This window comes from Lathyrus oleraceus, chromosome 2, assembly GCF_024323335.1.
Source record: "Lathyrus oleraceus cultivar Zhongwan6 chromosome 2, CAAS_Psat_ZW6_1.0, whole genome shotgun sequence".
Classification (NCBI taxonomy): Eukaryota; Viridiplantae; Streptophyta; class Magnoliopsida; order Fabales; family Fabaceae; genus Lathyrus; species Lathyrus oleraceus.
This window is the reverse complement of record NC_066580.1, coordinates 223,990,287-224,017,112: the sequence shown is the minus strand read 5'-3', so window position 1 is coordinate 224,017,112 and position 26,826 is coordinate 223,990,287. Positions and strand designations below refer to the sequence as shown.

General features: G+C 35.8%; 1 protein-coding gene and 1 long non-coding RNA gene across 2 annotated transcripts; both read right to left on the bottom strand.

Annotated features, from left to right (window-relative positions):
• Positions 1 to 2,601: 2,601 nt before the first annotated feature.
• Positions 2,602 to 3,689, bottom strand: LOC127118962 (uncharacterized). The gene is made up of 2 exons (XR_007802488.1): positions 3,417 to 3,689; positions 2,602 to 2,803 (listed from the first exon to the last, which is right to left on the bottom strand). It is a non-coding gene; the product is annotated as an uncharacterized LOC127118962 (long non-coding RNA).
• A 1,897-nt stretch (positions 3,690 to 5,586) lies between these two features.
• LOC127122672 (protein MAIN-LIKE 1) lies at positions 5,587 to 6,875 on the bottom strand. Its single transcript, XM_051052973.1, has 2 exons — positions 6,408 to 6,875; positions 5,587 to 6,311 (listed from the first exon to the last, which is right to left on the bottom strand). The coding sequence occupies exons 1-2, from the start codon at positions 6,873 to 6,875 to the stop codon at positions 5,649 to 5,651; spliced, it is 1,131 nt and encodes a 376-aa protein (XP_050908930.1). The 3' UTR covers positions 5,587 to 5,648.
• Between the last annotated feature and the right edge of the window lie 19,951 nt (positions 6,876 to 26,826).

Here is a 26,826-nt window from a genome sequence, read left to right as displayed (position 1 = left end):
AGAAAAAGTTATTCAAGGTGGAAGAAGTGAACATTTGACTTGAGACTTAGAAAATTTTCAAATATGTTTGATTTCCCAAACTTCCACCTAAAATTCATCATGATCCATGCCATTTTTATTGACTTATGAAGTTTGAATGTGTGTTTTGGCCTTGGTCAAGGTTGATTTGACTTTTGTTGGATTAAAATCATTGGATTTAGGGGATTGATGAAATGTACATTTCATCTCCCAAAATGAATGAATGATTTTAATTTGATAAAATTCCTCCCATGACCAATTTGTGTTTCTCTCATCTCCCTTCCCTCTTCACCTTCAATCCCATTCTATCACATTCCTCTCATTGACCAATGAAGTCTCAATATCCTAAGGCTAATTGGTTCATCAATAATTGTGTTAGATGAACCAATACAAGTATGGATGAGATTAGGTCCATCCTTTGATCATTTTCTTTTTTGAGTGTGGTATGTTTTAGGAGTATGGTTCATTATTCCATATCTCTAACATGCATTAACATCAAAACGCTTATTCCCCGACCTCGGATAGTTGTGACTTCTACATAAGTCCAATTACGATTGCTTAACATAGCGTTAAGTTTTGACCCAAAGGCATAGAATTCTAGTAAGTGAGATTGTAAGTCTCCCCCATTTCATGGTATCGTATGGAAACTTGGCATTTTTTCCTTCCTTTGGAAGATATCTGGTTCAAGGATCCATGCTTGTGAATAGAGGGTTGAGTGTTCTCCAAAAAATGACTTAATCAATTGAAAAGCAAAACACCACTAACATCTAATCAACTAACATTTGACTAACTTCTATTATTATTGCTTTTAATTTCAAGTCATTTATCTTATGTCATTTAAATTCAAGTCATTTACCATTTCATTTGCCATTTACATATCATTTAACTTGTTTATGTTTATGCCATTTTCACTTTGCTCACTTGAGCCATATATTGTGATTGTATATATTTGTTTGTGTATCTTATTTGTGTTTGTGGTCTTAGGACATTAAAATACTTAATAAACAACAAAAAGCCTAAAAAAATGTTTGTGTGGACTGTTAGATTTGATCTTAGCTTTTGGACTTAGAATTAGGCAACATTCCCTATGCAAAAAGGACTTGGCCAATGCCAACATTTTGAGACAAAGTTATTGTGAACTGAGCCTTCATCTGATGCAAGTATGGGGATCCACATGAACTCATCTGCTACATGGTCTTGATGCAAATGTTACTTTGAACATGTGTCTAATGCCTTAATTTGAGCCAATCAAGGAGTGTGTCATCTGATACATTGGAAGATTAAGAAGAAGACTGTGAAGTTGCTTGCTTGGATATGGGTATCTTTATTTGATGGGTTGCTCTTCATCTTGCTACTTGTTTATTGATATTGCTTGATTCTAAAGTCCAAAGGAAAAGTGGGTTTCTATATGACATTCTTGTCTATTGGACGGCATCCCATTGGTCAGATCTTTTCAACTCTTAACTTTTAATTTTATGCTTAGGATTAATCTCTTCATCTCCTCCCATTTTCTAAAATTTCAAAATCTCTCCCCTTTTTCAAAAATCTTCTTTGCTTGTGATTTTTAAACTTAGACTTTATTACAAATTAGAAACTTTGGTCTTATGCCATTGCATTTTTAAACTATTTTCTTAAATCAAACTTGTAAATGAATCTAACCATATTGACTTAAAATTTCAAAAGACAAAAAGAACTAACACTCATTCAAACTATTTTTAGGCCCTTTGTGCCTCTTTTAAATTTAAATTTTGATCAAAAGCAATCCACTCATTATGAAATTGATACCATTAACTACGAGGTTTTGATCCCTCATTGTTATGTTGGTACGTAAGCACAAGTCTGAAGGTCTTGTCAAACATAAAAATATAATCAATAAATTCTTTTCTCATCCTCACACTCTATTTTTCTCAAATATCTTTTATACCAAAACACATACACACATAAAAAAGGGCTCCCTAGGAGTACCTAGGACACTTTGGGTGCTAACACCTTCCCTTTGTGTAATCAACCCCCTTACTTGTAATCTCTGGCATTTTATTAGTTTTGATTTGAAAACTTCTTATCTTTGGGTTTTGTTCGTACTTTTCCCTTATTCGTACTTTTCCCTTTTCCCTTGGAAACAATAAAAGCGTAGTAGCGACTCTGGTTTTATTAACGTTACGCTTATCCATAGCTTGATGGTCATGAATTTACCACTACACACTACTAGAAAAGTTGTAATTAGAGACAAACATATTTCGTCACTAATTTATAAGAATTCAGTCTCTAATTATTTTAGAGACGGAAATAGAGAGGAATACACATTAGTCGGTGAAAATTTGATCACCAATTCTTTGGAGACGGATTTGTACATTTGTCTCAAGATAGAGACAGATAAAATTCATGATTATAATAAATATTCCATCTCTAAAATAATAATGGAAAACTATCAAATCTGTCTCTATAGAGACAGAAGAGTGAAACTTTTAATTCCGTCTGTAATTTTTTTTATTATTATTGTATTGTGTAGCATTATGTTTTTCTAAATCTATTTTTTTAATCATGTTGTGTTATTGTTGTTCATCTTTCAATTCAACATCATACATAAAAAAATCACAAATTTTGATATAAAAAATTAAGTAATATGTCAATAGCACCATTTATATATGCCTCTACAACATTGTGATTTAAGTCATTCAAATATGTGTTACAATAGAAGAAAAAACACTTCTTTTCCATTCAGACATTTTCTTTGCTGAGGGGAGTTTCCATTTGCTTTGCACCAATCATTTCCATCACTAATATTCTGGAAAAATAATAAACAAAACAAACGAAAGACAAACACTCTTAGAACAAATTGAGGTATACAAAAAGAAGTTATAAATATAATAAGTTCTTATTTATAATACACTCTTAGAAGGCATCATTGGTGAATATACTACCCAACCTATATCATTTTATTATAATAAACTTTCATTTATCATGACACAGTATAAATATAAATTAATTAACAAAATCATAAGACATTATATATTTATATATAAATTAATTAGCAAAATCATGACAACATTATATATTTATATATGTCTTAATGAAGGTGATTGTATAATAAAGGAGTAGCATAAATTCCTTTCCTCCCATGGTATTTTCAATGAGAATTGTGTCCTTAAACAATCCCAATATGAGTTCTTTGACTATGGTTGTTCAAAAAAAATCCAAAGAACCGAATCGAGTTATTATTAAGCGAACGATTCATTTTACTTTGGCACGGTAATACAAATTTATAACACAGAAAATATAGTATTGAAGAATAACTTCGGAAAAAGAGAATGAGATTTACCACATACTTTGAAAATACAATATTAAACATAAATAATCTAAATGGAAGAATAAATTATGAAAAAGAGAATGATATTTACCACAAATTTTCTCTATGGAGAATCTTAATATTGAACGGTTCCTTCAAAAAACCTTCAGAGCATGATACCGCTGTTACAATATATACTTGATTAGTGAACATAAATCATACACAAAATATTATCATTATTTCACTTGTGAACATATCCATAACTCAAACCAATTTAACACTACTATAAAATTACAAGTAAACTATGTTAATTTCAGTAAACTGTAATCACATGCACTTATTCTTATAATTTCACATAAACAAACTAAAAGGTGATCCAAGTTATATGACATCATAATTTCAACACTTATGTGTTGGGTGTGTTCTCCCTTTTGTTGCTAAACCACACTTTTTTGAGTTCCATTCAATTTATACTACTATATTCTTTCATTTTTCCAGCATCATCGTAATAAATAGGTTGTCAATTATAAAAGACAATTATGTCTACCGATAATCAAACTTCACAAAATCCTTGGACGGACATCCCTTAACATCTGATTCTAATCATTTTTGAAGGATTTAGCCACATATCAATATATAACATTGTGAGATAATATTTTTAACCAAAAGCTATTTAACTAAAAGAAAAGTTGGAGTGTGTAACTAACTAAATCATCACAGTAAAAAAATAATAAGCTAAAAAGTGAAATTAAAGAAAAACTTGATATTCAAATAGAATTTCCAAAACTGAGATACTGGAACTTACCATGAACAACGCAAATAAGCATTTCACTACCAGCAAATTACATACAACTTCCTTCTTCTAGGCCTAAAAATTTCAAAGAACGGTCCAATATCATTTCATCATTAATTGAGGAATAATAATTACATAATAATTAATTAAATACTTTAACTAACAAAAGAAAAAATCAACCTAAACAACTCAAAAAATTAAAAACTCATAGTCAACCGACCAATAAGTTGTCGAAATCCAAGACAAGCTTAGCCTACTCGTTTTGATATTGTTTTGGACATGATTGGAGAAAATTTTACCTTGTACCCCTACAATTAATCTCATACCCCTACAAAAATTTAAAAATTCTCATTTTACCTTTAATTGGTTTTAACCAATTTACCATTTCATTTTTACCATTCTGTTGAAAATTGCAAAAATTACACTTTCACACCCCTCGCACCGGAACTCTTTGGAGAAGACTTCCGGTATGTATTTTTCCAAACCGGAAGACTTTAGGAAAGACTTCCGGAACACAAAAAAAAACAAACGGGAACACTTAAGGAAAGAGTTCCGGTTCATATAAAAAAAAAATTCAAAAAAATTTGCATACCGGAACTCTTCTCCAAAGAGTTCCGGTATGCATTATGTGTGTTCCGGAAGTCTTTCCTAAAGTCTTCCGGTACGTTTTTTTTTCAAATTTTTTTTTTTTTTTAAAATTTTTTTTTTTTTTTTACAGAAATGGAAAATCTTCCCAAAATATGTGTAGATACTACTGATGCGTTTATGACGACGGAAAGATTTGGTACACGAGAAGAGGTTATCAGATGGATTAAAAAGGTTGGAATCGACAATAAAGTAACTGTTATTATCAGTCGTTCAGATACTGAAACGGGGAAGAGAGGGAGAAGTAACAAAATAATATTTGGTTGTGATAAAGGTGGGAAACACAAGATTAGTGATAGTGGTACCCAAAGTGGAATTAATAGACAAGGATAGGTCAACTTTGTATGACAAGTTATTTTCTAATCGGTTGTCAACTGTGAGAGAATCTTTGATGATAGAATCGTTTGGTTCACAGCCACCTGAAAAATGGATGAGTCTACCAGATATGGGTTACTTGATAGCGAATCGTTATAATGTTGTACTTGTCTATTTAGGCAATCCGTGCATCACTTTCTTTCCGATGACAAGTTCACATTCACCAAATGTCTCTATTTATTGCATTGGTTTTGTTAACCAGAATCATTGGGTTCAGGTACGTATTTATATGTCTAAATATTTTAATTATTTCAGTTAATATTTTATGTTATATGACTTAATCTTTTAATTATTTTACTTTATCAGATTAACATGAAAGAGGGGTTTCCATTGCCATCGGTCACATTAGATTGGAAGAAATTTCGTTCTCATATAGCAACTACTTGGATGCTAGGATTTGCAGGACGTATGCAACATTGGCAATTACTTACACCTTTATTAGCATGATTATGTAATCAAAACATAAATATGTAATCAAAACATGAAATCTATATTATTATGTCTATTATATTCAAAGCTTAATACATATAATCAATGTGAACGAGAAATATGCAAAGCTTCAAATAAATCAGAAAACTGTGGATCTTCCTCTTCAGCATTAACCTGTCTCAGATAGCGACGAATCAATGTAGATACACGAGCCCAATCAGGATCAGATGGCCCGGCGTCATATACAGGAACGGGTACCTCTCTAGGAGCGTCACGATGGGGAGGGACCAACCGTGGATGGGAAACACGATAATACCACTCCAGATAACCGTCTACTACCTCAGATGGAGTGGTGGCCACGGAAGATGAACCGATCACATCGACAACACTCTGATGGTAACTGATCCAATCAACATCAATATCCGTCGCCATCATACAATCCAGAGATGGGGATGGAACATACTGCCTATACCCGAACTGACGTAAACATCTATCAGGCAAGTATGGAACAACTGTTTCACCCCACTTCAAACAGCCCCTGTAAAGACATATCTCATCAAATACACGCCATGCTCTATGATCCTCAAATGGTCGCCAGATGACGTCGGTAGGTGTCAGCTCGTCCAAAATAGGTCGTAAATCATCGACCTTCAGGACTCCCTGTCTATACGACCATCTCATCGCTCGGGGAAGACCACAGTTTCCAGCAGGATTCCAATTCTCCCCTCTTTTTCCAACAGTTGGAAAATACTCGTGAATCCAACACTGTTACAAAATAAAAACATAATAAATAAAACAAATTAAGTTACAATATTTTATAAAATGAATCCAACACTTAATTAACAAAATTAAATTATATACCTGTAGGAGAGTAGGATATCCACCTAGCTGTTTGCAACTGTACATGGACGCATCTCCAAGATATCGGTAGAGGGTAACTAGTGCAGCTGCTCCCCAACTATATCCTGAACATCCATCCAAGTCCCTAAACAGGAGGAGGTATCGTGCCTCTACAAGTGTAAATGTCTTATCAGCAAATATGGTGGAACCCACCAACATCAATAGATATGCTCTAGTCGCATATGCCCAGCTGGAAGCAGCCCTATGATGTACGAATATATCATATAACCACTCCAACTTGTAATACGACCCCCTGCAGCTCCGAACATGTGACTGTGCCTGACCCTGTGACACTCCTAGGTAGTCAACAGCAAGTTCAACAGCTAGCTCTTCAGTCACATCCTGAGGACTCCAAAAGATACCCCTAATGGGCAAGTGAAGTAGACATGCGATATCATCTAAAGTAATGCTCATTTTACCAAACGGCATATGAAATGAAGATGTCTCTAGATGCCATCTTTCCACAAATGCAGAGACAAGATTTGTGTCTATCTTGTTCAGACTCGTTCTCTGCAGTGAAGCTAAACCGGATCTAGATACCCAACTCTCCATCTGTGGTGGAAGAGCCAATGGAACCCTAGAAGTCAACTTCAGTCCATGTCCGGCAACCTTCAACTCTTTCTTTGGTCCTCTTTCCTAAAAATAATTAAAACACATATTAGAAAACAAATTATAAAATATTCAACTATTATTCATTTTCAAATATAGCCCGTTTACTTACCTCACCGAACCATATATGTCGAGCAACATGATGCTCGTACTTCACCAAAAGAGACGTATCGTACGGCCCTCCTGGATATCCAGTCGGCTCAGCTGCAACTGCAGATGAAGATGCACCCCGGTCTAACGTGCGGACTGGAATCCGGCCATCTGCACCTCTTCTTCGAACCACTGCAAAAATAATGTTAAAAAAATAATTAAAATTAAAAAAAAAAAAAAAAAAAAATACGTACCGGAACACTTCCAAGAAGAGTTCCGGTTAGCAAAAAAAACAAAAAGCCTTCTGGAACACTTTCTTAAAGAGTTCCGGTATACATCAACCAAACCGGAAGTCTTGAAGAAAGTGTTCCGGTATACAAGTATACAAACCGGAAGACTCTCTAAAAGACTTCCGGTTCAGTGTCCATTAAAGACAACAAACCGGAACTCTTTAGAGAAGTGTTCCGGTGTACAAATATCCAAACCGGAAGACTTACTCTTAAGTGTTCCGGTATACAGTGCAAAACGCCAAAAATTTGTCTTCTCCGGAAGTCTTCAACGAAAATGGTAAAAAAAAATTGAAACGGTAAATATACCCTATTTATATGAGGGTATTTTGGTCAAAAAAATTTTAATGTAGGGGTATGGGTACAATTGTAGGGGTATAGGGTAAAATTTTCATGATTGGAACCATCGTTCGTAGATCAGATCCAAAACGAACAACATTAAAAAAAAACCCAAAAAATTTGATTGTTCATCAAAAAACCCAAAAAAAAAAACACCGTAGTCATCACCAACACAACAGCACAACGGTATGAGACCTCAAAAAACCAACAAATTAAATTAAAAAGTAAATAGTCAGGATTGAAGATGAAGATTAGAAGATATTTGAAATTGAAATGAACAGATTTGAAATTGAAATGAAGAAATTTGAAACTGAAACACAGTTAAAAGAAAAGTGCTTAAATCAAAAGTTGTGGCTGAAATCAAAAGTTGCGAAGAAAAAATGAGATGGAGATTACCATTAACAACTGATGGAAGAATCCATTTTTGTTTCCTCTTTCGAGAAGAAAATGGGTTAGATAGAATTTATCTATATAAATAATTAAAAAATAATAAAAATTGAAATAAAATAAAATGCAAATTGAGCGCAACAATTTGTTGTTTTCGTGGAAATTGAGCGCCTAAGTGAAATATTTTATTTTATTTTTTCTAGAGAGGGAAGATAGAGACAGACCAACTCAGACACCGATCAGTTCCATCTCTATTAATGTTTTATTACTTATTTATTTAATTAATTAAATAGAGACAGATTGTTTTGCGCACGGAAACTATTTTTTCTCTAAATTCCGTCTCTGACCGTGTACTTTTTTTATAAAATCAAAATTATTAATTGGAGACGAATTTCAAAGTCGGAATAATTTGGAGACGGAAATAATCGTCTCTAAAGTGGTCGATATATAGTCTAATTTAATTTTCGTCTCCAACTTAAAATTTCTGTCTCCAATTCCGTCTCTAATTGAGAAGGAAACATTTCCGTATCTAATATCCGTCATTATTCATAATTTTTTAGTAGTGACAATATTCAAAAGTCTTTTCATAAGACCTAAAAAAACATAAATTTAATTCAGAACCTTTTGCCACTTTGGCTTTTCCATGTCTAAAACCTTTTCATAAAAGGATTAAACATGAGTCATCCCTAGTTGAGATTTAAATCTCCTACCCCATAGCATTGTTGAGATTGATATTGATTCTTTTCTATTTGGAAGAGGTATGTGGCATACTTCTTGATTCTATATCCAAGTGAGAGCCCTTCTTTCAATTTGATGCAAAGATCTATCTTCCACATGTTTGTGGTGGTTAAAAATTGAGTTTTCTCCTTAAGATGACAATTTGTCTCTTTCTCATAAAATCAATCCTAATAAATCCTTTCTTACTTTTGAACCCGAACTACGAGGTTTTGATCCTTCACGGGTACGTAGGCATAAGACTCAATGTCTTTCCAAATCATCAAACAATAAAAAGATGTTCTTTTTCTCATCTCCCCAATCAAATAGCAAACAATTTTAAAACAAACACATATATTTAAAAGGTTCCTATAGATTACTATAGATGATTAGGGTGTCAATACCTTCCCTTTTCATAACACACCATCGTACCTTAGAATATCCCCCCCCTCCTCTTTTTGCTTAACTTAAGTTTAATCTTCTAGATTTGCATATACATATTGGGTTATTTTTGAATATTTTCCCCTTCCCTTGGATGAATTAAAGTTTAGTGGTGAAATTTTGATTCATGAGTCAAGTCTAATCAATAGCTTGATCTCCGATTCTTCACCGTGACCGAGATGGTGACTACACTGGGGAAAGAATATTAAGTGGGTGATACCTAAATTGTTTATATGTTTTTATTATTATTTTTTGCTATGTTTGCTTGGGTTTCATTATGGAGATCTATAGGTGGTGAGGAAATCCTAACCTGGATTAGAGAATACAAATAAGACAGGATGGTGGTATAATCAAAGTTACATGTCTGGAGTAATCCTAAGCATGATTAACATATGATATAACCCCGCTCAGTGGAGACCCCTTTAATGGTAATATTTGTTGTTGTGAGTAAATCGTAATGGCATTATTATCTTCGACCTGGGAGTCTAAGAAACTGAGGACCTATAGAACCCTTTCAACCTCTCTAAGCCTTTTTAGGATGTAGTGTGGAGATTACCCAGGTGTAAGATCTGAGGTAATTGTTACGCAATGTTACACTCAGATGAGTTTCTCTTAAGAATATTATTGGTCTGCGAGCAAGTCGTTAAACCGATAATATCTGAAAGATGGATCTTTGACTCTGGGGACCACTTTAGAACCTTATTCTACAGGTACAAAAACCAAGAAACTCAATAGTTTTCTTTTGCAAATATCGATGGGTAAAATGGAACTTGGAAGGAGGAATACCAAGAAATACACTTTCAAAAGTCCTAACTTAACAGAGTTGGAGAAGCTTGGTTCTATGATAGTTAGTCCATAGGATTTTAGATCTCGGTATAGAAGAGTTGTGGGTATCTTGAAGACCAAGGTTGAAGATGGAGTTCCGAACACCCTGGTACAGTTTTATGATCCACTTTACCATTGCTTCACATTTCCAGACTACCAGCTTATGCCTACTCTAGAAGAATACTCTTATTGGTTTGGTTTTCCAATCTTTGACAAATTACCATTCAGTGGTTCAAAGAAGACCCCTACACCAGCAACTATTACAGAAGAACTTCACCTAGAAACGTCTGTTGTGAAGGCCAACTTCATTAAAAAAAAGGAGGGATTCTAGGTCTAACCTCTAGATTCCTGATGGAGAAGCCCTTTATCTTTACAGAATCAGATAGCAGAGATGCCTTTGAAGCCATTTTTGCTCTACTCATTTATGGAATTGTGCTCTTCCCAAACATAATGACTCTGTGGATGTTAATATTGTACGAATCTTCTTAATTGGTAACCCAGTACCCACATTACTTGGAGATACCTACTATTCTATCCATCACATGACTAAAAAGGCGTTGGGACCATTCTTTGTTGTGCATAGAAGTTCATATGGTCTTAGAGGTTCATGTCCATTGATCAAGGGAATATACATTTGTATGACCCCTCCTATGCCGTTGGAGTAATTATTGACAGTTGTGGTGAATTTCCTAATGTACCTCTCCTTGGTGTACATAGGGGAATTAACTACAACCTCATCCTTGCCAGACGCCAGTTAGGATATCCTATGGAAGATAAACCTGATAACCTTCTGTTGTCAGGTTTCTTTTAACTCAACAAAGAAGAGAGTTCCAGTTTGAAGGATATAATTATAAATGCTTGGCACAACATTCACATGAAAGGAAAATCCCGATTAGGAAGAAATAATTGTGTTGCTTTTGATCCCTACACCCAATGGGTTTGTGCTAGAGCCAGTGAACTTAAGATGCCATATGCTTCTGAGAAGCCATCATTCCCTTATGTTATAAAATCATCATCCACCATTCCTATTGAAAATAGGGAAGAATTTCAAGAAATTTTGGCTAGGTTAAAATTGGAAAGAGACACTTGGGAAGGAAAGTACCATGTCTTGAATGATAAGAAGATGAAGATGGAACAGCACCTAAAGGAGAAGGATGTTTTGATTGAGATTCTGGAACAACAAGTTATGAATAAACAAGAGGAACAAGAAGGTTTAATTCTCTCTAAATTCCAGCCATTTCATGAGTACTCCAGCATACCTCCCACCTCAGGTGCTTGGAAGGGAATAATCGACAAGCTTATGATCGAGAACGCTAAGCTAAATAGGCAGAAGAGGAAGCATCATCCAGCAGCAAGACCTTCAACAAATGAGATTTCGTATGACTCATACACTTAGCTGTTTTCCTTTTGTGTTGTTTAGGATCGTTGAAATTGTATTTCATCCTTTGTAATCCCCAAATTGTTTAATAAAAAGAGGTTTTTGTTCACCTTATACCAAATTTTGTCTCTATAATATTTGCAATAAATTATTGAGTTTCTTAAAAATTAAAACTTATCTTTTGCATCTTCATATCATGCTTCATCCAAGCACAAGTTCCTGCATTTCAAGAAACTTACACATGTCTTCTCCCTCCAATAGTCAAACTGAATCACCAGTACAATACTCGAGCCAATCGCTGGAGAAGGATGAGTTAGCTTGAACAAGAAAATCAAGAGTTCAGGGAGGAAGTAATCACCTTGAAACACAGTTTAGAAAGGCTTAATTCTATGATGGAGACTTTGGTGGATGCTCAGAATCAATCATCGAACAATTTTCAAGATCCATTGCAACGAACAACAATCTCGGAGAACATCTCGATGCCCATTCCAGTGGTGTACGTCAATGACCAACAATATCACATGCCACACAGTTTCCTTGGGGCATGCCTCACGGTTATAATCCAACTGGATACCACCCTCAAAACACTAAAGCTCTAGTAGTGAATGTTGTGATGTTTGAACCTCCTCCTATGGTGCATACGACTCCTTATAATGAAGAAAACATTTATCACGCTGCTCCAAGCAAAGTTGTGGGAGTAGATTAAAGGTTAGAGGGATTTCAAGATCAGTTCTTAGAAATGCAAAGGGAAATCAATGCTCTTCGAGGTAAGGATCTTTTTGGCAAAACCGCTTCCGAACTCTGCTTGGTTCCTAATGTTCAAATTCCTCCCAAATTCTAAGTACCAGACTTCGAGAAATCCAAAGAAAATTCATGTCCTCAAAGTCATTTGGTGATGTATGCTAGGAAGATGTCCACCCAGACTGACAACCATTAGCTTCTCATCCACTACTTTCAAGACAGTTTAACTAGTGTCGCTCTTAAGTGGTACATAGGCTTGGACAGCGCGAAGATCCGTACTTTTAACGACCTTGGTGAAGATTTTGTTCGTCAATACAAATATAATGTAGATATGGATCCAGACAGAGATCAACTCCGGGCCATGTCTCAGAAAGACAAAGAGAGATTCAAGGAATATGCTCAAAGGTAGTGTGAAATGGATGCACGGATTTTCCCTCCACTTAAAGAGAAAGAGATAACTAAAATCTTTTTGAAAACTCTGAGTTCATTCTACTTTGACCGCATGATCGCCAGCGCACCCAGTGAATTCACTGAGATGGTAAACATGGGCATGCGACTTAAGGAAGCAGTCTGAGAGAGACGTTTGACTAAGGAAACTGACGTTTCTAGTCATGTTAAGAAATTCGCCAATAATTTCTCCAAGAAGAAAGAATCGTATGTTAGTGTCATTTCATATGGAAGACAAAGAAGAAAGTATCAACATGTTGCATCCGTTTCACCAATCATTAGTCCATCAATGGTAGTGCCAATTTATCAGCCACAGTTCTCGCATCAACATCAACAATAGTATCCTCAATAGCATCAGCAACAATAACATGTTCATCAACAACCATCAAACCAACATCATCAACAACCTCCACATTAGGCTCGCTCTCAATTCAACAATTAAAATCGTATTCAAAAAAGGCCACAGTTTAATCATATCCCAATGTCCTACACATAATTGTTTCCTACACTACTAGCTAAAAATCATGTCCAGACAAGGTCTCCACCACCCGTGCCAAAGGACTTTCCCTATTGGTAAGGCAGATCAATTGTGTGCTTACCATCAAGGGGCACTATGACATAGCATTGAAAACTGTTTTGGTCTAAAGTCATATGTTCATAGGCTCATCAAGAGTGGTATCCTTTCATTTAAGGACATAAACCACAATATTCAAGTTAATCCTCTACCGCAACACGGTTCAGCCTGAGTTAACATGGTATATGGTTACCCGGGAAGTTTCCGGATCTATGATGTACGGCTGTTGGGCGAGAACTTAGTAAAGGAACATGCCAGATATAGCAAGAATGGTTTTGTGCCTCCACATAACTACGCCTCTTGCAGGGTTTGTTCCAGGAACTCTCAAGGATGCATAACTGTGGTAACGGATCTCCATGATCAAATGGACCAAGGTTACATTGTAGCCTACCAAGCAAGAGATTATAATCAGGTCAATATGGTCAATAGTGACAACGAAGTGAATGTCATAATTCCTCAGTTCAACGACTCCGAGCCTATACAGATTACTTATGATAGTCGGAAGACTTCTGTGACTCCTCTAGTCGTTAACTTACTGGGCCCAGTTCCCTACCAATCTGATAAAGCCGTGCCTTACAAGTACAATGCTACAATGACTAAGAATGGAAAGGATGTTCCTCTACCCTACATTGTTAACGTCGCTGATGTAAGTAGAGTCACAAGGAGTGTGTGTATATTTTCAAAAAGGACTAAGGATGTCGCAGTAGGAAAGCAGGCTCATGTTGAGATCCCTTTTGAACCGGTCGGCCAATCTGACAACATGAATCCGAAAAGTGATGACGATGAGGTGTTGAAGATCATCAGGAAAAGTGAATTTAATATGGTGGAACAATTACTACATACACCTTCCAAGATATATGTGTTATCTTTGTTGATGAACTCTGAGGCACACTGTGAAGCTTTGCAGAAAGTCTTAGAACAAGCCTATGTAGAACATGATGTGATGGTTGGACAGTTTGATGGTATTGTTGCTAACATCATAGCCCGTAACAACTTGAGTTTTAGTAATGGAGAGCTCCCCGAAGAAGGAAGAAATCATAACATGGCACTAAATATCTCAATCAATTGTATGAATGACTCTTTGTCAAGTGTGTAAGTGGATACATGATCGCCTCTCAATGTCATGCCGAAGTCGGCACTTTCCAGACTTTCTTTTCAAGGTGCTCCTATGAAGAGTAGCGGGATTATTGTCAAAGCTTTTGATGGTTCCAGAAAAACAGTGATTGGGGAAGTCGACCTTCCTATGACCATCGGACCTCACACTTTCCAGATAACATTCCAGGTGATGGACATAAAAGACACGTATAATTTTTTATTGGGTCGTCCTTGGATCCATGAAGATGGGCCAGTCACTTCCACTCTACATCAGAAGCTTAAATTTATGAAGAACGGGAAGCTAGTGACAGTCTGTGGGGAGCAAACATTGGTGGTGAGTCACTTATCATCTTTCTCTTATCTTGAACCTGAAGAAGTTGTTGGAACTCAATTCCAAGCCTTTTCTTTTATTTACAAAGATGTCAAGAGAGGAGTATCCATCTCTTCATTCAAGGATGCACAACGGCTAGTAAATGATGGTATAACCGATGGTTGGGGAACAATTTTGGATCTCCTAAAAAAAAAACACCGATAGGGTTTAGGCTTTTCTCCTACTTCCAAGAAGATTTCATAAGGAACAAGATTTGTTCATTCAATCAAAGAAACTTTCCATAATGGAAGGTTCATCAATCCCACTTTGCCAGAAGTTAGTGTCATCACTGAGGATGATGATTCAGCATGGGAACCCTACTGTGATGATCCTGAATACGATCTTGAGGAAAAAGATGCATATGTGCCTTTCTACTTTCCTCATCATAGAGAACATGAATATATCACGGGGTAAGAAGACGAAGTAGCTTAAGCCAATGCCATTTTGGAAAACGATCCTAAAGATGTTCCGACCAACTTCATAGCTCGCGGAGTGATTCGCCAAAACTGGATCTCTATTGATGTTCTTGTTGTTGTTCATATTTCAAAGTAATATTTTTTTGTTTGTTTTCTTTTCAAAAAAATCCTTTCGTTATGCCTAAGGAGAAAGTGACAATCTTTGGGCTTGTGTTTCAAGAATTAAATCAATGAAAATGTTATTTTGTTTCCATATTGTTCTTTTTATTATTTTGTTATTTTTTCTTGAAAATGGTAATCTAAAATAAATGAATAAACACTTCCAGTTAGCTGCACATAACTTCACACTTTTATTTGTTTCTAAAACTAACATAAAATCACATGTGCAGATTAATTCATAACATATCCATTAAAACCAATGACCCTATGCCTTCTTGCAACTTTGAATTCCCTGTACTGCATGGCACAGTTGCTAGTGTTTTAGCCTGCAACCACCAGGTCAAGGGTTCAAACCCCCTTGGCCACACTTTCCTTGTTTTTTTACCATTATTTTGTTATGGTTTTCTTCACATATTCATGCATTTACTTCTATATGCAAAATTAATTATTTTTGAATGATTTTTTGCACACTTGTTATTTATCCCCTCTATTTTATGAATCCATAAACAAATTCCAAAAAGTAATATTTTTTTTGACTGTTTTTATTAAGTAGAAAACTAGTGCATTTTATGTTGTTTTTAGGCCTTTTAATGGATTTTCTTTTATTGTTTCCTTGTTCTACGTGATAATAGGTGTTTGTGTGACCAATGTATATTTGTTTAGGTCTTTTTTGATGTTGGTAGCATTTTTCTTGCTTAAACATGATCATATTTTGGGAATTATACCATGATTAAATGACCTTGTTTAAAAATATTAGTGATTGGTTATTTAGATGAAACTTAGGATTTTGCTTAAACATGATTAGGGTTTCTACTTTAGCTTGGTCTTATCATGAACTTTGATTCAAGTTTAATGTTTATTTTGTGAAGACTTATAATGTGATATGTGTTTGACCTAAATTGAATCATGTTGTGTTTACCATGTATCAATGAATGATTTTACCATGTCAAATATGATTTTGTCTTCACCATCAATGTGTTTTGTCTTGTATTGTTATGTGAAACTTTGTCATGTCTTGTTTATGTTTATTTGAATGCCTAAAAACCATGATTAATAATGTCATCCATACCTCACTCACCTTGTGATTGCCATTGTATTTAGCCATATTTCGTGCCTTAATGTTAATGCATGTTCAACCTTGTTATTGTTTATATCCAAGGGAAAGGAATCATGACATTGTTGTCATTTTGCATGTGTGTGTTCATATGTATTCTATACAACTTTGCTTCCCCTTAATCCAAAAACTTCTAGATACAATCTTAGGTTCCCCTCAGTGTAAACCTTAGGATTCTATCTCTCTCTCTCCTTCTTATAACCACCTTCATAATAAACTTCGATTTAGGTCACTGTTTTTCCTTTTATTTCTTAATCAAATGATTCAAAATAATTAAGCATATTTAAAGATCTTTTCATAAGACCTAGAAAGACATAAACTTAATTCAAACCCTTTTGCCACTTTGGCTTTTCCATGTTTAAAACTTTTTCATAAAAGGATTACACATGAGTCATCCCTAGTTGAGATTTAAATCTCCTACTCTATAACATTGTTGAGATCGATATTGATTATTTTCCATTTGGAAGAGGTGTGTGGCATACTTGTTGATTAAATATCCAATTGAGAGCCCTTCTTTCAATTTGATGCAAAGATCTATCTTCCACATGTTTGTGGTGGTTTAAAAGTGAGTTTTCTCCTTAAGATGACAATTTGTCTCTTTATCATAAAATCAACCCCAACAAATCCCTTCTTACTTTTAAACCCGAACTATGAGGTTTTGATCCTTCACGGGTACGTAGGCATAAGACTCAATGTCTTTCCAAATCATCAAACAATAAAAAGATGTTCTTTTTCTCATCTCCCCAATCATATAGAATTTTTTTTTAAACCAAACACATATATTTAAAAGGTTCCTGTAAAGTACTACAGATGATTAGGATGCTAATACCTTCCCTTTTCATAATACACCCCCGTGCCTTAGAATCCCCCCCTTTTTGCTTAGCTTAAGTTTAATCTTCTAGCTTTGTAAATACTTGGGTCATTTTTGAATATTTTTGCTTTACCTTGGATATGTTAAAGTTCGGTGGTGATATTTTGATTTATGAGTCAAGTCTAATCAATAGCTTGGTTTCCGATTCTTCACCGTGACAAAAATGGCGAATTCACTAGGGAAAGAATATTAAGTGGGTGATATCTGTAAGACCCCAATTTTTATCCTAAGATCCCTCATGATATCTCATTATATGCATTGGCTTTTGGATTACACCTTGGCATACTCCTTACCCCTCATTCACTGGGTTTGCATTGCTAGAGATCACCAAGCACATTTGATTGTATCATACTTTGGTTTTCTTTGTTTACTAACCAAAATACCAAAGTATTTCTATGTTTAGCTTTGTTTCTTTTGTAGGTAGTGTGTGCATCCACCAATGCCTCATCAAGCTCACAATTAGGGTTTGAGACCTTCGATGCAAGGAGATCAATCAAGAGATGATTCACATTGGTTCTATACATTACCTATGGATCCCAATTATCTTCACTTATCATTTTGATCAAGAAATCATCCAGAGTATGAAGCTTGTTTGCCTTGGAAACCCTAATTCATCTAGATATCTTGTGTGACTTCCTCAACAAGTTTCTTCAAAATTTGATCAAATATTTCAAGGGTACTTCATATTACATCATCCTATACATATATGATCCTCCATGAGTCCCAAAGATCAAGAGAACTTTAAGTTTGCAAGTAGGTTCAAGGTGGTTGACCAGAGAAAGTTAACTAGTCAAAATTGGGGTTCCCTAGACCCTATCTCCTACAATTTGTGTCATATTAAAATGATTCCAAGAGAAAAGTTACTCTTTATGACATTCCAAACAAAGTTAATGTTGACATCATGAGCTAGTTTTTCTTGGAAAGTCATTTTTAATGGTGAAAGATTATAGGTCATTTTGTTTAAACCCTAGTTAGGAGGTCAACTTCTAAGGACTATAACTTGCTCAATTTTTATGAGATGAAGGCCATACAAGTTTCATGATCAATATAAAGATGTCCTATCCAACTTTTATTATTTTAGAAATGTCAAATTCAACTTGCAAGGGCATGTGCCAAGAGGAAACATTATAGGTCATTTTGGGCCATTGACATTGAACAAGCAATTTTCCTCAAATTCTAAAATGCATAACTCCTCCATGATAAATCCAAATGAGGTAAAATTTGTGACAAAATTTAATAGGATTTAAAGAGCTATAACTTTTATGAAGAAACGTTTTCCATTTGAAGCCCATGGCAAAAGTTATTCAAGGTGGAAGAAGTGGATATTTGACTTGGTACTTAGAAAATTTTCAATTATGTTTGATTTATCAAACTTCCACATTTTAATTCATCATGACCAAGCTTCAAATGGAAAATTGTTTAACATGAAAGTTGTTCCCCTTGATGTCACCTTTCCAAAAAGTCTAAGATCATCTCATTTGGACAAGATTTGAATGACTTGCGCATGGTTACTCTTCATGGTTCCATTTGGATGAATCACATGATCATTTCTCAATTACAAATGCATGGCCTCATGTTAAACTTTCAGCTTCATTCATGATCATTTTTGGACCTGATTACATCATCTCATGGGCCTATCACACGCCCATGCAAGCATGCACTTCAATTTCTATTTTTGGCCAAATTTTGCAAGTGTGTGAAAAGTAATGAACATGGCTATAAATACATGACCTTGGTGATCAAAAAAAGGATGCTCTTGCCCAAGTTTCAACCCCTTTCTTCCCCAAACCTCATTGAAAGGATAATCTTGAAGATTTCTTGAGAAATCGAGTTTCAATTCTCATTCTGTTTTGGAATTGAAACTCCAAGAGTGCAACCTTTTTAATCTTCAATATCATCTCTTGTAAGCTTCTAGAGTCAAGCCAAGCCAAATTGGAAGCAAGATCAAGTTGATTTGAAGCTCCCCGAATGTGAGATTTCAGAATCTTCTCTTCTTCGATTCTCCCTCATTTCTAATCCATTTTGATTGATTGTTGGTTTGCTGAATTCCTACCAATGTAGGAAACAAGATTTAGTTGCTTTGAGGTTAAATCGAAGCAACTCAGTTCATGATCCTCAAAATTCAAATCCTTGTATCTTTCAATATACTTGGAATTGGAGAAAATTGAGCCAGATTCAAGATCCTGGGCATTTTTTCTTTAAAACCATGTCCTTGTTTTTAATTTTGGTGAAGGTTGGTGGTGGATTAGTCCGGGGAGGTCCATCGAAAAAGAAGACTGGAGCTAGGGCTCTGGTGGTGCCTTGACACTCTCTCAACCTTTTGACCCATTTGAAATGTTCTAATCTCGGCCTTTGCTTTTCATTACCATGCGTGTGGCGTAGTTGACTGGGGTGTTTGTAGAACGCGAGCGCTTGACCGTCAGATCTGCCACCTTAATTAATGAGGGAGATCTGATGACCCCTGATTTTCCATATTTTCTGATTTTTCATTCAATTGTGTTATTTTGTTTAATTCATAATAAATCCAATTTTAATCCAAAAAATTTGGGACTTTCACCAAAAATCTTTGAATATTTTTCTCTTCTATATTCTGAATTAAAATTATTTTTTGGATTGATTTTGGTATTTTCATGAATTAAATGTTTTTGTGCATATTTGTAATTGTTTAAAAATACTTCTGACTTTTTAAAAATCATGAAATTTTTGGTATAAGGTCTTTTGACCTTGTTTGATCTAGGATAAATCTCTTGGCCATTTATTTGGTGTTTTGAAGGGATTTTAGGTTTTGACCAAATTAAAATGTATTTTAATTCATTTTTAATGTGATTTTTTAATTGATTAAATGTTTAAAAATATTGTTGAGCCATTTTTATGGTCATGTGATGTTTGAATTTCTTTTTGGGGCTTGGTCATGATGGATTTGACTTTTGTTGGATCAAAACCATTGGATTTAGGGGATTAATGAAATGTATATTTCATCTCCCAAAATGAATGGATGGTTTTGATCAGATGAAATTCCTCTCATGATCAATTTATGTTTCTATCTTCCCCCTCCCTCTTCATCGTAATCCTTATTCTTTCCCATTCTCTCATTTGACCAATGAAATCTCTAATGTCAAAAGGCTAATCGATTCATCAATGACCTTGTGTCAGATGAATCAATACAAGTATGACTGAGATAGGTCCTTCCCTTTTTCTTTTAGTGTGTGATATGTTTTAGGAGTTTGGTTCTTTATACCAAATCCCTAACATGTATTAACACCTATATTTGTATTGCCCGGCCTCAGATAGTTGTGACTTCTACATAAGTCCAATTACGATTTCTTAACATAGAGCTAAATTTGACCCTTAAGGCATAGCATTCTAGTAAGCGAGATTGTAAGTTTCCCGTTCTTCATGGTATTGTGTGGAGACTTGACTTTTTTTCCTTTCATGAGAGCTAGTGGCATACATGTTGAATTATCCAAGTTGGAGCCCTTCTCATGGAAGATGTCTTGGTTTAAGGATTCATCCTTGTGAATGAATGGTTGAGTATTCTCCAAAGAATGACTTAATCAATTAAAAGTCACTGCTAACTTAACAGTAACCATTAACTAACTCTTATTCATTATGCTTTTACTTTCAAGTCATTTACTTTATGTAATTTAAATTTCTGTCATTTATCATTCATTGCCATTTTACATTTCATGCAACTTGTTTATGTTTAAGTATTTTTTCCCTTTGCTCATTTGAGCCATATTTTTGTGATTTTATATATATTTTTTGTGTATTTTGATTTTGTTTGTGGACCTTAAAACACCTAATAACAACAAAAACCCAAAAAAAATTGGTGAACTGTTGAACTTTATCTAAACTTTTGGACTTAGAATTAGGCAACATTCCCTATGCTAAAGGACTTGGTCAATGCTAACATTTGAGACCAAGTTGTTCTTGACAAGTGACTTACATCTGATGCAAGACTTTGGATCTCTTTGATTCATCCACTACTCTATCTTTGTGCTTAATTGCTTATTTTGATTGCCTGTGTCTGATGTTTTGCTCTGAGTTGCTTAAGGAATATTTCATCTGATACTTTGGGAAGACAATGAAGACTGCTATCTATTGGAGTGCTTGATTGGATGTGGCTATCTTTATTTGATGCCTTGATCTTCATGATGTCTGGATATTGCTTATTGCTTATTGCTTGATAAAAGTCCAAAGGAAAATGGGTTTCTATATGTCATTCTTGTCTGTTGGACTGCATTCCATTGGTCAGATCTTTTCAAATCTTAACTTTTAATTTATGCTTAGGATAGCCTCTTAAACTCCTCCCACTTCTTAAATTTCAAAACTTCTCCCTCTTTTCAAAACCTTTATTTGCTTGTGATTTTAAACTTAGGCATGTTTTAATGATTAGAAGCTCTGGACTTATGCCAATGAATTTTTTAAATCTTTTCTTAAATCAAACTTGTAAATAAACTTAACCATATTGACTTAAATTTCAAAAGACAAAAAGAACTAACAACTCCATTCAAATTTTGTCCTTTTCTGCCTTTTCTTATAAAACTTTTGTTAAAAGAAATTTACCAACTAGTTTGAAAGTTTTACCATGAACTACGAGGTTTTGATCCCTCATTTTTATGTTGGTACGTAGGCACGAGACCAAAGGTCTTGTCAAACATAAAAATATAATCAATGAATTCAACCGCAACATGGTTCAACCTCAATTAACATGGTATATGGTTGCCCGGGCAGTTTTCGGATCTATGATGTACGGTTGTTGGGCAAGAACTTAGTAAAGAAACACGCCTGATATAGCAAGAATGGTTTTGTGCCTCCATATAACTACGCCTCTTGCAGGGTTTGTTCCAGGAACTCACAAGGATGCCTAACTATGGTAACGGATCTCTAGGATCAAATGGACCAAGGTTACATTGTAGACTACCAAGCCAGAGATTATAATCAGGTCAATATGGTTAATAGTGACAACACAATGAATGTCATAGTTCCTATATTCAATGACTCCGAGCCTATACAGATAACTTATGACAGTCAGAAGACTTTTGTGACTCCTTTGGTAATTAACTTACCGGGCCCAGTTCCCTACCAATCTGATAAATCCATTCCTTACAAGTACAATGCTACAATGGTTGAGAATGGAAAGGATGTTCCTCTACCCTGCATTGTTAACGTTGCTGATGTAAGCAAGGTCACAAGGAGTGGGCGTATATTTGCAAAAAGGACTGAGGATGTCACAACAGGAAAGCAGGCTCATGTTGAGATCCCTTTTGAACCGGTTGGCCAATCTGACTGTAGGACCTCAAATTTGCACCCCCCATTCATTCATTCATTTCATTTTTAGGTCATTGACATTACATACTACATTGCATAGCACATTGCATCTTATCAGTCAAGACTGGTATCATGAGAATTCATCTGTGCAAGAGACCAGGCATTTCCATGAGATAAAGGCCCTATGGTTGTTCTAGAGAGCTTACATGAATCAAGTCTCATTTTGAAGAAACTTGACCAAGTGTTGAAAGCTCAAGGTCATCAGTACATGTCCAAGTCATCTGGGGCCCATAAAAGTCAACTGCAAGTCAACTGAGGGCTAGGAGGTAGAGAATTGGTTTGAGATACTTCATTCATGTCCAAAAGAGGTTTATTCATCATGACAAGTGTCTACATTGAAGGATTTGAAGCCAGATCAAAAGTTTCCAAAAATGGAAAATGACCTGTAATTTGAAAGTTTCCAAAAATGGCAAGTTTTAGACCAACTTCAACTCAACTTTCCAACATCAAGGAAGCTTCAAATGAATTTTTTGTCCAACATGAAAGTTGAAGATCTTTCTCTCCCATTTCCAAAAAGTCCAAGATCATGAATTTAAGATAAATGGTTAAGGAGTTATGATCAAATCATTGCAAAGTGTGCTTGAAACTTCAAATGGCCATATCTTTTGAACCAAGACTCCAATTTGAGTGCTCCTTTTTGCATAATTCTTCTCATGACATGAATTTTTCAAATCACTCATTAGATGGCATGAAATTCATTTACACAACCATTTGCTCATGCATGCTATTTTTGAAGGGAAATTGCCAAAATCAAGATTGGTTGATCACATGAATATATTTCCAATTCCAATGTGTGCATGGGCTGATTTTGATTGAATTTGGGCCCTTATTGTGCACTGTTCACGTAGCCATTCCATGCATGAGGTGAAAATGGAAATTTGTGCATACACCTTATATCTTTCTAATCTCCATTAGCCTTGGCCTAATCATGTTTTCAGATTAATTAATAGATGGTATAAAGGCTTAATGATAACTGCATTGCTCAGAGGAAAGGATTCTAGATCTAGAATTTGAGCTTTCTTCCAAATTTTCTCTCACAAAAAACTTCAAAGTTCTCCACCTAAACACCATTTTTCTTGGTAGATTGTTGATGCTGGTGAAGTTTAGAGCAAGAATCAACAAGTGCTTTGTCCAATTCGTGCCAGAATCATGTACACACTAAGCTTGAAGATGAACATGGAACATGGAGTTTGAGCTGGATTCAAGTGGTTCTAAGCATCCATACACACACAAAGCTTCATACCAGAGTTGATAGAGTAGATCTGGACGTGACTGGAGCCCTGAACCTACTGTTTCCTCACACTGTTCTTCAAGAAGGTGAAATTTCGAATCTCACTATTCTCCATTCTTTTGCCATAGTTGTGTAGGTCTTCTCACGCTGAGCATGCTGGTATAAGTTTCATAAAATTTGGTGAGGTATTGAGAGAGTTACGAGAGATTGAAGTTTTGTGCATCAAGATGTTTTGTTTCGATTTGCAATGTATGTGATGAATTAGACTGAATGGATAATGGATTTGTGTTGTGCTTGGTGTAAGCTTTCGATTGGTATGATTATTTGTGTTTTCTGGAAAAAAATCATGTGAGGTACTGTTCACCACCACCGTCTCCACGAAGGAGACGGTTGTTTCCACCGCGGGATCCTGTAGCGCCGCCCTGCTGCGTATGAACCCTAGAACCAGGCGAAACGACGTCGTTTCCTCCTGGAGCGCGTTCCCCCTTCGATTCCATGCTCCTGCGTTTATGATTTTTTTGTTTTATTTTCCATTAAAATCCAAAACGGCGTCGTTTTGGGACGCGTTTGGAATTTCTTCAATTCATTTTTTATATTTTTCATGTTACTTCAATTTTTATTTCATTATTTTCATGAACTTTGAAAAACCATAAAAAATAGAATAATGATCCAAATAATGCCAGGTTATTTTCTACATGATCCTTGAGATGTCTAGAATTTTATGATGTTGATTGTATGATTTTATCATTGCTGGAATTTGAATTGTGCTAGACTCTTTGAACATGTATCCTTTTGTGACCTTGCTTCATTATTCCTATCATAAAATGTTCAATATTGATCCAAATGCCATGAAATTTTGCATGATACTTGTTAACATGTTGATGGATTTGTGTGATTTTATTTGGCATTTTTTGCTATTGTCTTCACTGTCTGGGACACATGTACTTTAGGTGTGACAATTTGTGTCACACAATTGGATGATCAACTTGTGCATTCTCATTTCCATATCAAATGAGCTTCTCTGTTTATGATTTTTAGTATGTTGATTCTATTGGACATGTTGTATGCTCACAAAAATTTCCAGAATTGTTTGAGTCATTTCTGTTTTGATGTGGAATTTTTATTCATGATGATCACTTATGAGCTTTGAATTGACCTTTACCTTCTCTTGCACATGAAATGGATTTGCCTAATGCTTTTGACTTGGTCCTTTTTAGGACATGCTCATGATTGATTAAAGTTGCTTTGTGTTGAGTATTAGCTTCTGTTTTGAATTTTTTCCCCACTTTTGACCCTAGGCTTTGACCTAGGGGTTTGAACTCACATTTGAGTTGTGCATTTCAGGTTCAAGCTTCTAGTCTTGATGGATGATGTTGATCTCATAAATTGAGATGCAAAATGATGTGTTCCACTAACATTTGCTGTTTTGTAGGTTCTTTGAATGATGAAGCTATTTGAGTTGCTTGCCTCTCATGCCTTGTACTGTTTGTTTGTTTGTGAATAGTTTGTCTGAATACTATACTGATTGTTTGGTTGTTTACACAGGTACTTTAGCCGCTTTAACTCATTATTTGAGTTGCTTTGCTTTGCTTGTGGTGGGCATACCACCTAGGTAACTTCCTATTCTCCATGTAGTCTAGAAGACCTGTCATGTTATGTTGGCAGGCACCTGTCTGAAGCCCTCCTTAAGAGGCAATGTTTGTGCTTGTTTATCTTTGTGCCTTGTACATTCAAAGACCTCCTAAGTGAAGAGGCATTGGCAGATAGAAGGGATGTGCAATCCATCCCCTGCTACTCAGTTGTGTCTTTCATCTTGCTTACACCATGTGTTGATGCACTTTGAATAAAACCCAAAATCTTGTTGTGTCAGTCATTGTGGAATAGAGTCCCACATTCTGGACTCCCACACTTTCATTGATTGAAGCTCTCCCAGGCCAGGGATAAGAGCTATGAGGTCTTACCCTCATTTCCCATTTCATCTGCTTCACCCTAACTCTCAGTGTTAGGGTTAAGAGCTCAAAACACCCCTTCCAGTTGGCTTGTTTGTCGAGGTTGATTTGACCCCTTGACTAAAGCCTAGCCTTGTATGAGCCACTTGTTTGCATATAGTGTGTGTGCTTGCTCTCTTGTGCTTGTGTTTGCTTATGTGCTGTTTAGGCTAGCTTGCTCCCTGTGCAAGTTAGGATTAGAGACCTCAACTTAGGGATCGTATGCATGACAACTTCTAGGCTCGAGTCGTAGTCTCCCTAGTAGCTTGTTATCTCCCTAGTCTCTGGTTAGGATAGAAGTTCTTTCCCTGTTAAGGGGAACTACGTCGCCCTGATCCTCATACCAGATGAGGTACGTAGGCAGGACATCTCCGGGCGCCCCTTTTCTTTTTCAACCCCCTTGTGTGTGTTTGGAGTCTGACGTAAGCCCAGCGATTGGCAGTCGGTTTCCTGTGTGTGTTTGCTTGTTTGGAGTCTGACATAAGCCCAGCGATTGGCAGTCGGTTTCCTGTGGTTGGTTGTTTGTTTGGAGTCTGACATAAGTCCAGCGATTGGTAGTCGGTTTCCTGTGTGTGGTTGTTTGTTCGGAGTCTGACATAAGTCCAGCGATTGGCAGCCAATTTCCTGTGTGTGGTTGCTTGTTTGGAGTCTGACATAAGTCCAGCGATTGGCAGTCGGTTTCCTGTGTGTGGTTGTTTGTTCGGAGTCTGACATAAGTCCAGCGATTGGCAGTCGGTTTCCTGTGTGTGTTTGTTTGTGCGGAGTCTGACGTAAGTCCAGCGATTGGCAATCGGTTTCCTGTTCATGTTTGTGTTTTGTTTGGCGTGCGTTGGCCGAGCTACGAGTGCTCTGATTCTTTCTCTGGTTAGAGAAGATACGTATGCATAGGATGCGATATCCTAGCGAGCACATTCCCCACATCCCTTCTCCCGTCTATCATCTGTGTTTCCTTCCAGTGTGTGTGCAGTTTTGA

Bases quoted from the DNA above. Each gene is read 5' to 3' on its own strand.
- LOC127122672 (XM_051052973.1), bottom strand. From the start codon at position 6,875: ATGCCGTTTGGTAAAATGAGCATTACTTTAGATGATATCGCATGTCTA. The intron at 6,312-6,407 runs GTATATAATTTA...ATTTTGTAACAG, and splicing joins GATATCCTACTCTCCTACAG to TGTTGGATTCACGAGTATTT.